The sequence below is a fragment of the Rana temporaria genome, chromosome 4, assembly GCF_905171775.1.
Source record: "Rana temporaria chromosome 4, aRanTem1.1, whole genome shotgun sequence".
Classification (NCBI taxonomy): Eukaryota; Metazoa; Chordata; class Amphibia; order Anura; family Ranidae; genus Rana; species Rana temporaria.
This window is the reverse complement of record NC_053492.1, coordinates 340689626-340708174: the sequence shown is the minus strand read 5'-3', so window position 1 is coordinate 340708174 and position 18549 is coordinate 340689626. Positions and strand designations below refer to the sequence as shown.

Below are 18549 nucleotides of genomic sequence, written 5' to 3'. Positions count from 1 at the left end.
CTGTATTTACTCTGGTGAAGTCTTCTCTTGATTGTTGACTGACACACATACACCTACCACCTGGAGAGTGTTCTTGATCTGGCCAAATGTTGTGAAGGGTGTTTTCTTCACCAGGGAAATAATTCTTCGAACATCCACCACAGTTGTTTTCCGTGGCCTTCCGGGTTTTTAGGTATTGCTGAGCTCACCAATGTGTTCTTTCTTCTTAAAGATGTTTTCAAACTGTTGATTTGTCCACACCTAATGTTTTTGCCATCTCAGTTTTTTTTTTTCAGCCTAATGATGGCTTGCTTCACTGATGGTGACAGCTCTTTGGATCTCATATTGAGAGTTGACAGCAACAGATTCCAAATGCAAATAGCACACTTGAAATTAACTCTGGACCTTTTATCTGCTCCTTGTAAATGGGATAATGAGGGAATAACACACACACACACACACACACCTGGCCATGGAACAGCTGAGCAGCCAATTGTCCCATTACTTTTGGTCCCTTAAAATATGGGAGGCACATATACAAACTGTTGTAATTCCTACACCGTTCACCTGATTTGGATGTAAATACCCTCAAATTAAAACTGAAAGTCTGCAGTTAAAGCACATATTGTTCGTTTAATTTCAAATCCATTGTGGGGGTGTATAGAGCCAAAAAGAGATTAGAATTGTGTCAATGTCCTAATATTTATGAACCTGACTGTATGTAAACAAGTATGTCTTGATTGTAATATCTCTGTATAATACTGGGTGCTGAAACCAAACAAAGGTATCGGTGTCTGCAGCATCTAATATTACACATTTAAACATTTACAAAAGAACAAATTAGTGTTAGTTTAAAAAACGTTTTTTCGGTGTATAATTTCTGAGTATACAAAGCACATGGGAACAAAGCCATGAACATTATATGAACCAAACATGATTGTCCCAGTACCCACCAGAGTCCCCAAAACATATGGAAAACTGGTGAAAATTAAATTCATTGACATCTAAAGAAAAACGAAACATCATGTTTTGGGTGGCAAGACTATACAATTATTAAAACAGGTAGGTATCTCACTTAAAAGGAGAAGTCCAGCCTGAGCTTTTTAGGCTGGGCTTCTCCTCTTTGTCACAGGAGTGACATGTGTTTTGCACTCCTGTGACCCGTTTTCAGCGGAGAGTGGTCTGAAGTCTGCTCTCCGCTGATGTCACTACCAACAGTCGAGGCAGCGTGTCACCCCAACTTCCCAAGTCAGGATCCGCCAGCTGCCTTGATTGATGTCAGTCTCAGTGAGCTGCTGAGATGGCTGCTCCTCACCCCTCCACAGCTCAGCACTCCAATGAGTATGGAGAAGCAGAGAGGAGAGACGCTGACTTACAGTGAGCAGCTCTCCTCTCGGGGATCTGTGAAAACCGAGTCATCGGCGATGTTCAGTGGCTCGGTTCTCAGTGCAGAGACAGCGGGGGACAGATACAGCATCGGTCTGATGCTGCATCCACATAGACAAGTATAAATCAAAACAAAAAAAAAATACTTCTCTTTTAAACATATTTTTGTAATAACGTACCTTCTGGTGTATGGCTTGATTTTTCAAAAGAGAGAGGTTTATTAATAATGATATGTGGCTTCTTGCTTTCAGAAGTCGCTGGTTGTACAAAAGGTGGAGGGATGCTGAATCTGTGATGTGTGTTCGCAAGCAATTTTACAATGTCATGTTCATCTTCTAAGCAAGTAACCAAAGAGTAGACAGCTGGTTCGCCAGTCTGAGCCAGTCTTAATGCCTTTTCATAAAGATATTCAGCTATATGCAGACGACAGGCCATGGTGAGGTCCTCATTGAGTGAGTGAATTGCTACCAGTGGTGCTTCATAGGGGTACTTGCTATCCTTTAGGAAACGAATTTCAAGTTCATACAGGTAATTGCCATCTGCATTGGCACTTAGATGAGATGTATCCTTCAAGGTCTGTTTTGGTACTTCATGATTAAATCTGCACTTTGACCCAAATCTGCATGTTTTACCTGTCATGAAAAACCTGCAGATATTTCTAGGCTGTGACATCACCAATTCTTTGCCATTGTCCTTCTTTGTTGACTTTTGAAGCTTGACTGTCAGGTTGTCTAGTTCCAGTCCAACTGTCCATACTTTATTTGGTAGTCGCTCAATAAATTTATCCCCACAGATTGAGCTTAGGACAAATGCCTCTTCTTGACGTAATGCCAAGATGTCCTCCATTTTAATATCACTGGCAGATTGCATAACCATGTTCTGGACACCAAAAGCTTCTGAAAAGCACTGTTGCAGCAAAAATTCTAGAGATGTACCAACTTCTCCGTCATGAGTCCTGAGAGCAATCATACATCTCTCTCGATCAAAGCCATACCTGCATCATAAAACACAAGTATCAACACACTTGCAAAGTATTAACCTACAACATTGGATCATCACTTTTATCTAAAAAAAAAAAAAAGACCAGAAAACATGAAACCATCATGCATTAACAAACACCAGGCCTCCTCATGATCCACTTGGTTAATGCTGCCAAGGTTTGCATTCCACAAAAATGAAAACTCACTGACCCTTCGTCGGTTGGTCAATGGATAGCTGCAGTAAATGAGAATAAAAATATGGAATGTCGGGGGCGGAGCTAGTGGCCGACATGTAAACAGCTCTGAACAGGAGCTCTGTGCAGGACAGATAATCCTACAGACATCCTGGGCGTCAGAAACGCAGATTTTCCGCAGCAACGGCACCCCCTGGCTCCCGAGACCCTGCCAATCACGGAGGTATGGTGAAATACGGACGGGCGCCCATGGAATCTCCCGCAGAGCATCTGTCTCAGTTTGCCTGGGGATCTCAAGATGGCGGCGGCCATGAGAAAGACGAACAGGGACCCAGCTCTACACAGCACAGTGGCACTGAATGGCCTCCCCTTCCCAGTGGCAAGGTAAGCCCGATGCCTCCCAGAACTAAGGGACTGAGGAAGGGCTCATCCCTGGACAGACTACCGCCACAGGAGATGGGGGAAGCGGAGCCCTCCCTGAAGCAGATTATGGAAGCCATATGCACTTGCCAGGCCACACTAACTGAACATATAGATGGCATAAGGGCTGAGATGTCATTCCTCAAACATGATGTGCAGACTATTAGGGAGAGGGCTGTTGAAGCTGAGCAGAGGATTAGTGATTTAGAGGATGTGGTTTGCCCTTTGGAGAATAAACTGCAGACTGTGCACTGTGAAGTGATCGCTCATACTGATAAGCTCGGGGACATGGAGGACCGTCAGAGGAGGAACAATATCCGCCTGGTAGGCTTCCCTGAGAAAGCAGAGGGCAAACAGACTGAAGATTTTCTTGAGCCGTTGCTCAAAGATAATACTACGTTCTCACGCTTGTTTGCCATAAAGAGGGCTCACAGGGTGCCATCAAAACCCACCCCTCCTGGCTCTCACCCGCGCCCGATGATAGCCCGAATTCTGCACTTCAGAGATCGTGAAAACATCCTTTGCGCAGCCCACACTATAGGGGACCTGCAATTTAATGGGAACTGTATTTCTATCTACCCTGACTTCTCTGCAGCAACGCAGAAGCAAAGAGCCAGCTTTGTGCATGTTAAGAAGAGGCTCCGGGACTTACACATAGCTTACAGTATGATGTACCCAGCAAAGCTCAGAGTGGTCGACGGGGGCAACGTTTTTTTCTTCAATTCCATTACAGATGCTTTGCGCTAGCTGGTTGCTAGGGGGTGCCCTAGACCTGAAGATGGACACTGATTGAGTGCTGCACTCCTTGGTCTAAGTATCTAATTAAAACCTCACGGACTTGCCGATGCTTTCCGTTGTTCTGATGTTCCGATGCCACTGAGACATGTCCTGCACGGTTCTACCTGCAGTTTGAACAAACTTCTTCAAAAGTTCCTGTCTGGTTCACTGGTGGACTTCCCCTCCGCACCCCTCTCTCCCCCCTCCTCTTTTTCTTCTCCCCTTCCCCCCTCCCCTTTTTTTTCTTTTTTATGTGCTAGGATTGAGACTCTTTTAGTTTATATCTGTGTGTTTGCACTAAAGACCTGCAGACCATACTCTCCAGCAGGAGTCTGCAGGCGGGGGGTGGAAGCCTTCTAACCCCCTGAGGTCGTTTACGGTTTTGGTTATGGGATGCGGGCACTCAACATGTTGGGGCTGTGTGCAGGGTGGGAAGGTAAGGGTTGTTCTGTTCTGTTGGTTAGTGCCATGTGCTGTTGTCTCTCTCTGCTTTGACCCCCACAGATTGAAGGGGCTGGCCATGAACCGGTTGGCTGAAGCTTCCCCGGGTATGGAGTTCTGGTACACTTGCTCACTCAATGGCGGGTAAGATAAATATACTATCATGGAATGTCTGTGGTATGAATTAGAAGGTTAAGAGGTCTCTTGTCTTTGACTTTATACAGAGGTACACACCCCATATTATCCTGTTGCAGGAGACACATCTCTAAGGCTCTAAAGTTCTGGCATTGAAAAAAGCTAATATTATAAGGGTCATACACGCTGAATACTCTACTTATTCTAGGGGGTTCGCCATTCTAGTCACTAAGAAAGCAGCAACACATATTTTACAGGTTAAATCAGATCCCAATGTGCGATATGTTATACTAGTGTGTCAGATCTTCAATGTGTGTTTAACATTAGTGTGTGTCAATATCCCACCCCCATTCTCCTTCCAAGTCTTAGAAGGCATTCTGAAGGAAGCAGTGATGATAGCGAAGTGCCCGTTACTGTTGATAGGTGATTTCAATGTGGTGTCGGATGGGGTGCTTGACAGGCATGGGTGTGACTGGCTCACTCCTTACCCTTTCTTCCTGGTTGGACAGTTATGGTCTCACTGATGTGTGGTGCAGTAACAATCCAGGAGTCAGGGCATACTCATGCCACTCGGGGACACATAAGACACTGTCTAGAATAGATATGCTGTATCTTCTGTAGATGGTCTCCCCATTATTTCTGGGGTTCTGTACCTTCCTAGAGCCCTATCAGACCACTCTCCTGTGGAAGTCACATTTAATTTGGATGTGCCCGCTGGGAGACAGCTGTGGAGCATGAAGACGCAGTGGTTAGGGGAGGATTATGTGACACTGGGCTGTAAGGCGGCTATTAGCCATTATTGGAGGGAGAATGGTTCTGATACTACGGTACACAATCAGTGGGATGCCTTTAAAGCCACTATGAGGGGGGGGTGTTCACTAAGGAAATGAGGGATTTGGCAAACGTGTTGAACTCTGACGTAAATCGGGTGGAATGTGACGCTGCTGCTGCTGAACAGCGTTATGTTCAAGACCCATCCCCTGATACTTATCATACATGGCAGGACCTGACGAGACAATATAAGTTATTGCTGACTGATCAGACTATGAAAAAAAAATTGCAACAGACCAGATCCATATTTGAATTTGGTGACAAGGGTGGCCGCTTGCTGGCCTTTTTGGCGAGACCTATGTTTCCCCCGACTTGGGTACTTTGACTTAGACGCCGTAAGGGTGACTTAGTGAGTGATTCCCAAAGTATCCTATCCACGTTTTTGGACTTTTATGATAATCTATATCAATCCCAGTCTGGGTGTACTAATCAGGAACTTTCCTCCTATCTAGACAACATAGCTCTCCCATCCCTGGCCCCGGGAGATAGTGATGCCCTGGAACATTCCATTACACCTGAGGAAATAGCTGATGCCATTTCCTCCTTTAAACTGGGTAAATCGCCTGGATTGGATGGTTTCCCAGCGGAATGATATCAGCTACATAAGGAGAGCCTGGTTCCCTGTCTTCAGAAGGTGTTAATAGCAGCGGAAAGAGAGGGTATATTGCCAGATTCCATGCTTTAATTTTTTAATTGTAGTGATTCCAAAACCTTGTAAGGACCCAACGGAGTGTGAGTCATACAGGCCGATCTCCTTGATCAATATTGACGTCAAAATATTGGCCGGTAGATTGCAGTCGGTAATACTTAAATTGATCAATTCGGATCAAACCGGTTGTATACCGGGCCGTTGTACCCAAATGAACCTTAGAAGGTTATATGTAAATCTACAAACACACCATGTGAATACGGGTAAGCGAGTGGTAGCATCACTCGATACGAAAAAAGCGTTTGACCCCGTCAAATGGAATTATCTTTTCGCCCCGTTTCTAGAATTATGCTTCGGACCGCGATTCGTGAACTGGGTTAGGCTACTTTACAATCGGGCTAGTATTAGGGTCAATGGACTTATCTCAAAATCATTTAGGATTGGTAGAGGGACGAGGCAGGGCTGTCCCCTGTCTCCACTTTTATTTGTGCTGGCCAGGGAGCCTCTAGCGGCTAGGCTTAGGAGCCGGGCTGACATTGAGGGGCTGGTGGTTGGGGATTTGGAGGAACGCGTTTCGTTATACGTAGATGATATGCTGCTGTATTTAGGAGATCCTGATGTCTCCTTGTCCAAGGCATCTCTGATACAGGAGAATTTCTCTGGATTTCGGATCAATTGGTCTAAGTCGACGTTGTTTCCTCTAGATCCACAGCCGAATCTGACTCCTCCCGCTCAGTGCCCCCTAACAGTGACGACCCAATTTAAATACCTGGGAATACATATAAAATTGCCAATAGAAACATTTACTGAGGTGAACCTATGGCCTGTGATTAAGGACTTCAGAGCTAAAGTACAGAAATGGAAGGATCTCCCGCTTACTTTGTTAAGTAGAGCTAACTTGTTTAACCACCTGGAGCCCATGGCATTGTAATATGACAGACACAAGATGGCTCTACAATGCCTGGAGGACGTCTATTGACATACTCGGCTCCTCCGGCCACTGGGGGGCGCGTCACTGCGGTGCCGATGCGCGCGCCTGGCGGCCGCGATGTCCGCCAGGTGCCCGCGATCGGCTGTTACACAGACAAGGAGGTGGATCTGTGTGTGTAAACACACAGATCCATGTCCTGTCAGGGAGAGGAGACTGATGCTGTGTCCCTTTTACATAGGGACACAGATCGGTCACCTCCCCCAGTCAGTCCCCCTCCACACACAGTTAGAATCACTCCCAGGGTACGCATTTAACCCCTTCCCCGCCCCCTAGTGTTAACCCCTTCCCTGCCAGTCACATTTATACAGTATAATTATAGCACCGTTCGCTGTATAAATGTGAATGGTCCAAAAACTGTGTCAAAAGTGTCCGATGTGTCCGCCATAATGTCGCAGTCACAATAAAAATCACAGATCGTTGCCATTACTAGTAAAAAAAAATAAAAAAAAAAAGTCATAATTCTGTTCCCTGATTTGTAGGCGCTATAACTTTTGCGCAAACCAATCACTATACGCTTATTGCAATTTTTTTTTTTTACCAAGAATAGGTAGAAGAATACGTATCGGCCTAAACTGAGAAAAAAAAAATATAATTTTTTTTTAAATTGGGATATTTATTATAGCAAAAAGTTAAAAATATTGATTTTTTTTTAAAATAGTCGCTCTATTTTAAACGCAGAGGTGATCAAATACCACCAAAAGAAAGCTCTGTTTGTGGGAAAAAAATAGGATTTTTGGACTCACCGTAAAATCCATTTCTCTGAGTTCATGGACGGACACAGCAGCAATTGACCTTAGGGTATTATCCTCCCTTTTAGGAGATTGACTAGGCAGAAAAACAGCATGTTAAGTGTTAAAACACTCCACACAGTACAGTACCTCCCAGGGGGCGGATCCCCCAGGTACATCCCTCTCTCTGCATAATGCAGCCTCAGTTCGTAAACAAGCAGTACAAACAAAGGAGGGGTGGGTGCTGTGTCCGTCCATGAACTCAGAGAAATGGATTTTACGGTGAGTACAAAAATCCTATTTTCTCTTCCATTCAAGGACGGACACAGCAGCAATTGACCTTAGGGACGTCCCCAAGCAGTGTCAAAAATCGAGGGGTGGGAAAACACGGCAAACCAACTTCACCCCAAACAAACCAGAGTTCCTCAACGAAGGAACTTCAACCTTAAACAGCCGCCTGCAAAACCTTGCGGCCAAACAAAAGAAGCATCCGAAGATGCACTCACATCCACCTTGTAAAACTCTGAGAAGGTGTGGACCGACGACCAGGTCGCTGCCTTACACACCTGTAAAACAAACGCTTGATGGCGGAATGCCCAAGAGGTACCAATCGCCCTGGTTGAATGCGCCGTAACCGGGAAGGGGGGCGCACGCCCCTTTAGGGCATAGGCCTGAAGCACGACCTGTCTGATCCACCTAGAAATGGTGGCCGACGAGACCGTCAGACCCTTCTTAGGACCAGTCACCGACAGGAACAGTGAGTTTGACCTCCGAAACGGAGCCGTAGCAGACAGGTACACCGCAGGGCTCGAACCACATCCAAGGAATGCAACATGGCCTCCTTTGGGTTCGCCGGCCGAGGACAAAGGATGGAAGAACATTGTCCTCATTAATGTGAAAGGCCGAAACCACCTTAAGAAGAAAAGACGGCTGCGGCCGCAGCACCACCTTATCCACTTAGAGAGGCACAGCCTGATCGCCCGGAGTTCCAGGACATTGATTGGCAGACGGGACTCTTCCCTGGGCTGACTGGACACCCCAGACACCCCCCCCAGCCGGAGAGACTGGCATCCGTCGTGACCACCATCCAATGTCATGGCAGAAACGATTTCCCGGCCCGAAGTACCGGAGATGTCAGCCACCACACTAGGGAGGACCTGACCAGGCGACTCACCCGGACCTGGTAATCCAGAGAAGAAGGGAGCTTGTCCCAATGCGACATAATTTCTCTCTGTAACACTCGAGTGGGGAATTGAGCATACGGAACCGCCTCGAATGAGGCCACCATCAGACCCAGAACCCGCATGCAAAAGCGAAGTGACGACCACTTCTGGGTCGCCAACCGCTGCACCGCCAATTGCAGTGTCTGTAGTTTCTCCGTTGGAAGGAAAACTCTCGCCTCGGAGGAATCCAGGACCAACCCCAGGTATTCCAGACGCTGAGATGGTACCAACACTGGACATTCAGCAGCCAACCGAATTCCCAGAGGGTCTGGCAGGTGATAGACACATCCACCTCTAACTCTGAGCTTGAAGAAGCTCTGAGGAGAAGGTCATCCAGGTATCCTACAATAGCAATCCCGTGCTGCCTTAGCAGGGCCAGAATCGGAGCAAGCACCTTGGTGAAAACCTGTGGTGCCGAGGCCAGGCCGAAAGGGAGGGCCACAAATTGAAAGTGGTCCTCTCCGACCACAAAGCGCAGAAATCTCTGGTGCTTTGCGCATATGGGGATATGCAGGTACGCGTCCTTGATATCCAAGGACGCCAGAAAATCCCCCTGATGGAGTGCCGCCACTACAGAGCGAACCGACTCCATCCTGAACTTTTTCACTTTGACAAAACAGTTCGAGGGCCTTTAGATCCAGGATTGGACGGACCCCTTCCTTCTTGGGGACTACAAACAGATTGGAGTAAAACCCCTGAAACCGTTCCAGTAAAGGGACTGGCACAATCACTACCCTGACCAGCAGATCCTGAACAGCCCCGGACAGGGCCTCCCGACGTTCCGGAGGAAGCTGGAGAATGGAAGGAAAAAATCTGTTTGGCGGACAAGAGAGAAACTCTATCTTGTACCCCGAGGAAACTACTTTGCAAACCCACCGGTCGGAAAGGAGAGACCTCCACCGAGCCGCGAATTCGCGAAGCCGGCCTCCCACCCGAGAGACGGGCGGGGGCAGACCTTCATGCGGAAGCAGGCTTTTCCGCAGGCTTTTTGGGCTTGCGGAACCAGGGGCCCTTCTGCCCTGGGAACGTTTACCTGCCGCACCAGGCGGACAAAAAAAACGCTTGGGGGCAGAAAAGGAGGGCCCTTGCCTACGGCGAGGCTCCTTACCCTTACCATATTGTGGGAGCAGAGTGCTCTTACCTCTCGTGGCATCTTTTATGATGTCATCCAGAGACGCCCCAAAAAGCCGTTCACCCTTAAAAGGGTAAGTCCACCAAGGCCTTTTTGGAAGACTGGTCCGCCGACCAACACTTCAGCCAGACAAGGCGGCGCAACACCACCACGTAGGCGGAGGCCCTGGAGAGCAAGGGAAGCGTATCCAGGGCTGACTCAGACACATTTTAGGCCCTGCACCAACTGGTCAGCCAGCGCTACACATTCTTTAGAGGCATTATGCGCCTCCAACTCCTGAAGCAACAACTTTGCCCGTTCTGTAAATGTCTGTGGCACTAGAGCCCCGGCCAGGACCGGTCTCACCGTCGACCCCACCACTGTGAACATGGAGCAGGCCACGGCCAAAGCTCTCCTATCTGCGGGGTACTTAAAAGCGGGAGCCCCTTCCACAGGCAACGTGGTCGCCTTGTTCAGTCTGGACACAGGGGGGTCCACCGATGGAGGAGAGGTCAACTTTTTTAGGAAGTCCTCCTCAAACGGGTAACGGACCGGGTAACGGACCGCAAAGCATTTTGGAACAGAAAAAAACTTTCTGCGGCCGATCCCATTCCTTGTACAAACATTTGTCCAGATAAGGAAAACAAGGAAACACTTTTGCAGTGCGGGCCGGCTTGCGGAACCCAAAAGGGACCGGCATCTCTGATGACTCCGCCGAATCCTCAAGTTTTTGAGTATACCGCACTGCAGTGATAAGAGCTCCAACAAGCGCCCTATCATGAGCTGACCCTGAAGCAGAGTCATCCTCACTGTCCGTGTGGACTAGGCCTGCATCCTCTGACATCACGGAACCAGGGCCGGACGCAGTAGCAGGGCCCATCCCCAGAAGAAGGCAGGGGGAGGGGGCACTTTTTACCCCCCCTCTGGCCACGCGCTGCTTCAATCCTGGCAACAAACGCCTCAAGGACTGCCGTCATAGCATCCAGAGAGGCCGCAGGAACAGGGGCACTAAGGGTTAACTCCGGCATGTCTAGGGGGGGAGCCTCCGGTTCGGACGCCATGCTGACCCACCCAATTGCCGCCCTTGGACTGCAAGGCAAGACCCACAGGCCACCCTCCCGGCCGCAGCAGAGAACATGGGACCCCCCAGAGGACTCACCACCTGACCAGGCTGTACTGCTGCTGCTGACTGCCCAGAGTGCTGTCCGTGCTGTGCCGTCCCTTAGGAAGTGTACTGGAGCCGTTCGCCACTTTGGCCACTAGAGGCAAAAAACCCTTCCAAAATGGCAGCCAACATGCAAAAAACAGCATACGGGCTACAAGAAAATGGCCGCCGATCGTCAAAAAAGGCACACGGCGCCGACAAAATGGCGGCCGTGAACAGTGCAGAACACAAAGTACAACAGCACCCCCGACAACAGCCGCAGCCCCCAGCCCGACCCCCACCTCACGGCTGACCACGCAGAATGCGGGGAAGGAGGGAGAGAAAGGGAGAGAGGAAAGTAGGGTGGACCCCCGATCGACCTCCCCAGGAATGCACCAGCCGCACCACCATGCCAAGGCAAGGGGACTGCTACTTACCCACCCTGCGACCAGCGGCTGGAGACATCCCGAGCAGAACCAACGTCCGCGCAGTTACGGCATGGCTGTCGGCCCGGCACACTGTGACACGGACATAAAGCCCGGTCATATGTGTGCCCTGGAGCGTATAGCTCATCGGCCACCCCTGGAGCATGTCGTGGACAGCCCAGCGCGTAGCTAAAGGCCGGCACACGCTCAATGGCCGAACATGGGGGGACTACAAGGATCGAGGATCCAGCCTGTCACCCAGTCGGCAGTTGATTGTAAATCCCAGGATCCAAAAATGCAGGAAATAGGAAAAGAAAAGCGAGAAAAATTGCAAAAAAATCTCCAGAGCACATGGGCCCAGAAGAGCCACGTCACCTCCTTTTGCTAGGCAGAAAAAAAACGGAGGCTGCATGATGCAGAGAGAGGGATGTACCCCGGGGATCCGCCCCCTGGGAGGTACTGTACTGTGTGGAGTGTTTTAACACTTAACATGCTGTTTTTCTGCCTAGTCAATCTCCTAAAAGGGAGGATAATACCCTAAGGTCAATTGCTGCTGTGTCCGTCCATGAACGGAAGAGAAAAGGAAGTCAATTTTGTTTGGGAGCCACGTCGCACGACCGCGCAATTGTCAGTTAAAGCGACGCATTGCCGAAAGCTGAAATTTCACCTGGGCAGGAAGGGTGTATATGTGCCCATAAAGCAAGTGGTTAAAATTATTTTTCTCCCGAAATTTTTATATATTCTTTCGAACGCCCCATTATACATCCCTAGGAAGACGTCCAGATACATTGACTCCCTGCTGAACTCTTTCTTGTGGGTCAGCCCGGGTGTCGCTGACCGTCTTGCAGTTGCCGGTGGGGAGGGGAGGTCTGGTGATTCCCGGCCTCCGCCTGTACTACTTGGCGTCACAGCTGGTCCAGGCTCACTGGTGTATGTTCCCGCAGCTGAACAATGCCGCTATTGCGGTGGAAGCAGCTGCGGCAACTTCTTACAAGACACTGTTGAACTTTTTTTTACAGGGAGGAGGTTCCCACGGTAGGCGGAATGACTGTACTCAAATCAGCTAAGCGGATACTTGAGATTTGTATGAAGCATGTACAAGATGGTCCCTTATACCTTTCACCTAATGCCCCACTATGGTTTAACCCCAGACTAACATATTTCTTTCTTTTGGAAGATGGCCATAGATGGGCCAAATTTGATCTTGTCTATCTACACTAATTATTTGATAAGGGGGAACTCAAAACATTTGCACAATTGAAGAGAGAGAAGGGTGTTCCCGACTCATGGTTATTTCATTATACCAGGTTGCGGCATGCAGCTCATGCTCAATTTGGTACCGGGCCTGTTATTTTGGAAAACACTAAGTTAGAAGTCCTAATTGTAGAACCTGAACATACCAAACGAATATTTTTTATAGTTTTTTATGCTGTACTCATGGGAAGGAAAAACAGCCAAGGGAGGAGAAAATGAGACTTAAATGGACTGATGCGATTCCTGAGCTGACGGAGACTCAGTGGGAGGAGGTTCTGACTTCTTATTTGCCCACGGTCATTTCTGCTAGGGACAAACTAATACAACTGAGGTACCTGCACCAAATGTATTACACCCCACACAGATTATATAGGATGGGCAGAAGAGATGACCCTACTTGTCATAAGTGCCTGGTGGCGGAAGGTATGTTTATTCACATGGTGTGGTAGTGTAACAGGATACATCCATTGTGGTCACAGGTAGGGTTGTCCCGATACCGATACTAGTATCGGTATCGGGACCGATTCCGAGTTTTTTCGGCGGTACTCAGACGCCGATACCCCGCCCCGATACATAAATAGAATACTTGCCGCCGACCGCCGCCCGCCGCCACAAAACGCCGTAATCCGCCGCCATTCGCCTCATCCCCGCTGCCGCCGACTCTGTAATACGGGCGGGAACATTACAGCTTTGAATAGCTGTAATGATTCGCACCACGCATAGACACTCCCCCTCGCTCGGGTGAACTGTCCAATCCCGAGCGAGGGGGAGTGTCTATACGCAAGGGCGGCGCCAATCATAACAGAGATTCAAAGTTGTAATGTTCCCGCCCGTATTACAGAGTCGGCGGCAGCGGGGATGCAGGTAAGCGTGACATGGCTGGATGGGGGGAGACGCTGGATGGGGGGAGACGCTGGCTGGATGGGGGGACGCTGGCTGGATGGGGGGACGCTGGCTGGATGGGGGGACGCTGGCTGGATGGGGGGTGACGCTGGCTGCATGGGGGGACGCTGGCTGGATGGGGGGTGACGCTGGCTGGATGGGGGGACGCTGGCTGCATGGGGGGTGACGCTGGCTGCATGGGGGGTGACGCTGGCTGCATGGGGGGTGACGCTGGCTGCATGGGGGGTGACGCTGGCTGCATGGGGGGTGACGCTGGCTGCATGGGGGGTGACGCTGGCTGCATGGGGGGTGACGCTGGCTGCATGGAGGGTGACAATGGCTGGGGGAATACATTGCTGGATGGGGGGTGACAATGGCTGCATGGGGGGTGACGCTGGCTGGATGGGGGGTGACGCTGGCTGGATGGGGGGTGACGCTGGCTGCATGGGGGGTGACGCTGGCTGCATGGGGGGTGACGCTGGCTGCATGGGGGGTGACGCTGGCTGCATGGGGGGTGACGCTGGCTGCATGGGGGGTGACGCTGGCTGCATGGGGGGTGACGCTGGCTGCATGGGGGGTGACGCTGGCTGGGGGAATACATTGCTGGATGGGGGGTGACGCTGGCTGGATGGGGGGTGACAATGGCTGCATGGGGGGTGACAATGGCTGGGGGAATACATTGCTGGATGGGGGGATACATTGCTTCATGGGGGGAGACAATGGCTGGATGGGGGGAGACAATGGCTGGATGGGGGGTGACGCTGGCTGGATGGGGGGTGACGCTGGCTGGATGGGGGGTGACGCTGGCTGGATGGGGGGTGACGCTGGCTGGATGGGGGGTGACGCTGGCTGGATGGGGGGTGACGCTGGCTGGATGGGGGGATACATGGCTGCATCTGTGGGGGGACATCGCTGCATTTGGGGACACATTTTAAAAAAAGTATCGGTATTCGGTATCGGCGACTACTTGAAAAAAAGTATCGGTACTCGTACTCGGTCCTAAAAAAGTGGTATCGGGACAACCCTAGTCACAGGTAACCCAGTTTATTGCAGATAACTTTGATCTCCCGAACATATGTAGTCCACTTTTGGGACTCCTAGGTGTTATAGAAGATGAAGTAATGAGCAATGATATGAGAACGTTCTCGAGGCTGCTCTTTTACTATGTCAGGAAGCTGATTGTCCTAAACTGGGTGAAGAGGGATTGTCTTACTTTGTCTGCTTGGAAGGGTCTGGTTAATGCAAATATCACGCTGTATAAAATGACTTATGAGGCAAGAGGCAGTAAGAAAAAATTTCATAAAGTGTGGGGTAGATGGGTGGACTCCAAGGAAACTACACCTGGGGATATTTAAAAAGAACCTGTCTATGCTAGGATTGAATATGGCATGCTATAAACTGACGGGGGGCAAACTCTGGGGTCTGGGAGATGACGGCACATGGCACAATGGTTTAGGGGATACTCACCTCCATGGTTTTGGTTTTGTTTTTAATTTCTTTTTGTTGCTCTATGTCTGTTTACCATGATATACGCTGATGTAATCTACCATATATCTATAATTGGAGCTTGATGTTTCATAGTTTAAATAAGGAAGGAAAACGCTATTTGTACCTACATATCTGTTCATGCCGGGAATGTATCTGGAATGACATATTTTTTTGTTTGTTTTCCCTGCATTTTTGAGATATTTACAACTATGTCTGTACCTTGTGTACTTTGTTATGCTCTTTGCATGTGCATTTGGCAAATAAAAACCGTTAAAAAAAAAAATTATATATATATATAAAATGTCTAACAGCGGCTATGAAATGCAAAGAGGTCGAATTCCATAAAACGTGGTATTATTGGCACAAATTTCATGAGACTATGGTTTGTACCTATCGTGTCAGGTCATACAGGCTCCAGCTCAGTAACGATTAGCTACTATGCGCCTTTGGCTTTCTAGGTGGGAACCAGTCCCTCTACCACCTACTCTCACACTTTACTTTTTTTTTTTACTCCTTTCTTTGCTCCTTTTTTGCCCCTTCACTTCTTTCTCGATTACTCCTCCCTGATTCTCATATATATTACTACTCAGGTTAAAAATGCTCTTTGGCTCAATTCTGCATGGGTCGAACCCTCGCTAATGCATTGGTACTGTGTGGTCAGGAATAATTGTGTTCCAGGGGCCTTGTTTTGCACTACGGTTTTTCCATCTAATTAGGAGATGTACATGATGACACGTTCCCTGATGTGCATTGCTTTTTCAATGCACTTATTATATAATCTTCTGAATGACATTGTTTTGTCATGTTAGGCAGACAACTTTCTGTTGTATTGTACTATGTGCTTTGCTGAAGAACCTAATAAAAACTATAAAAAACACCAAGCCATGAATACCAAACACATATACTGTACACCCTTTAGCAGATACGTCACAATGAATTCATAGGTTGTGAAGCACTAAATTATCTGGCTATATCTCAAAGCAAAGCCAAAAAAAAATAAAAAATTCGTACAGCTTTGACACCCTGCTGTAGGGGTGATTTTTGGTTGCAGTATGCCATGACCAAAAGCTGCTTCTGCAACCGATATGAAGCAAAATTCTAAATAAAAGTCACCATTGTGAAAATTAGGGGGGGCGAGGGGAACACATTAAGCAGGAAGGAAAGGGGTACCGTGCTTTCTGTTGAAATTATTCTCTATTCCTTTGGTCGTGCATTCAATATTTCAGGGCTGTTCTGGTGTGCAGTGATTCTCTATTCGTGGGGACTCAGAAAAGGCTCAACCCCATACACACACCTGGGGGGCTAAGGCAGACTGTCAAACCTTGGTAATCTAGACAGTTCAGAGGGACAGTCTTATGCCGTGTACACACGATCGGAATTTCCGATGGAATTTTCTATCGGAATTCCGATGAAGCCGACTTCCATCAGTCTTGCATACACACTGTCAGACTAAATTCCGACCGTCTAAAACGTGGTGAAGTAAAACACTACGACGAAAAAAAATAAAGTTCAATGCTTCCGAGCATGCGTCGACTTGATTCTGAGCATGCATGGGTTTTTTCTCCGTCGGAGTTGCACACAGACTATAGGAATTTGCAATCGTTTTTTTTTTCATCTGAAAAAAAATAAAACATTTTCTATTTCTAAACACCGATGGGAAAAAGTCTGATGAGACCCACACACGATCGGAATTTCCGATGAAAAAAGTCAATCAGAAATTCCGATCGTGTGTATGCAACATTAGAGGGCAAACCTTGCTAATCTAGGCAGTCCAGAGCATAATGTGGCAAATAAGCAACATTTTTTATGCGACTAGGAGGGTTTAATTTCACTTTTAAATGTAACCAAAAACGTTAATGTCTGTGATAAAAGTTACACCACCAAGAATACAAACCATTTTTTTTGTTTTTTGCTCACAGCTCACATTCTTTTTGTTTAGAGCTTGTTAAATATGTTGGATAAACTTTGCATCTTTTGTTGGACTTACCGTGATAATTTACCAAGAGCAAAAGGAGATATGACTGCCTCTGGTAACATTTTCACCTGCGGTTCAAGGGATGGTTTTCCTTCCGTCTGATCTTTTGCTATTGGGGGGGACCAGAAATTTAATTCTAGGTCTTCATCAGAGTTATCGTTATGCTCATTTTCCTCCTCCTGGGAGCTGTTGTAGTCAGACTCTTCCAAATCAGATCCTTCATCGCTGTAAACAAAAATATACAATTTAATGTTTCATATTTTTATTATTTTACAGGATTTATATAGCACCAACAGTTTGCGCAGCACTTTAGAAAATAAAGGGACAGTACAATTACATAACAGTTCAAAACAAGTGGTTTAGAAAGTACTTGTGTATGAGATGTTACAATTTAAAAATAAGATCCCTTTCACACTGAGGGCGTATTGCAGTCACTATAGCGTTAAAAATAGCGCCTGCAATCCGCCCTAAAAGTGCTGCTCTATTGTCTCCAGTGTGAAAGCCCTTGGGCTTTCACACTGGAGCGGTGCGCTAGCAGGACGGTAAAAAAAGTCCTGCTAGCCGCATCTTTGGAGCGGTGAAGGAGAGGTGTGTATACCGCTCCTCCACCACTGCTACCCATTGAAATCAATGGGACAGCGCGGCTAAACCGGTGCCAGTGTGAAAGGGGTCTAAGGGGTAAGTGATACAGAAGGTTATAATTTGCCAGGGAATAGGTTGATGAAGAAAGTAAAAGTTCAGTTTTCAGATAGACACAGCATATGCTTCTCTGAAGAGATTTGTTGTTTGCGTTCGCCTAAAAGGCAGACAAAGTAGGAGATAGCCAGGGAGATTTGGGGAAGAGAGTTCCAGAGAATATGAGAGGCTCTGCAGAAGTCTAGAAGGTGAGCATTAGAGAAGATGATGAAGGAGTTGGGGGCAGGATGCAGTGGGAAGAGCAAAGTGGATGGTTTGGGTGACATTTTGAGATGAAGTTGATGATGTAGCACAGGACAGTGTTGTAGACAGCTTTGTATACCATTATTAGAATTAGAATTTGATTTGTAGAGCCAACAAAAGCCAGTGAAGGGATTGACAAAGGGGCAGCAGACTGAACGGCTAGAGACCAGAATTTATGGTAGACTGAAGATGGGATTGCCTATTGTCAGAGCATCTGTGAATTAATTAAAAATATGACATAGGATTTCTGGTTTTGTTAGACTGATCTAATTTTTTTTGGATAGGCTGAAATATTAAAGGATCACTAAAGGAAAACATTTTTTTTGCTGAAATGACTGTTTACAGGGTATAGAGACATAAAAGTTAACGGATTCCTTTTAAAAACGATTAAAAATAGATAAAAATCAATCATATAATGTGCCTCTTAGATGCAAAAACGAAACTGAAAGTAGTTTAATCTTTGCATGTTATTTTATGCCTCTGTGCTGGACAGTGAATGAATGAATGAATGAATGACTTGTATAGCGCAACTCATGCGAACTGAATCGCCTCTGGGCGCTTTTTCCAGCCAGAGTCTGCTTGGCTGGTGTGGTCATT

The 18549-nt window shown here is 47.7% G+C and overlaps 1 protein-coding gene across 1 annotated transcript in view; it reads right to left on the bottom strand.

The window, feature by feature from the left end:
• The window catches only part of DHX57 (DExH-box helicase 57), a 208133-nt gene that overhangs the window by 170464 nt on the left and 19120 nt on the right, over window positions 1-18549 (bottom strand). Inside the window, exons 4-5 of the mRNA XM_040350769.1 lie at window positions 17026-17238; window positions 1545-2359 (exon numbers count right to left, since the gene is read on the bottom strand). Coding sequence (XP_040206703.1) covers window positions 1545-2359; window positions 17026-17238 — 1028 coding nt within the window. The remainder of the gene's footprint in view (window positions 1-1544; window positions 2360-17025; window positions 17239-18549) is intronic.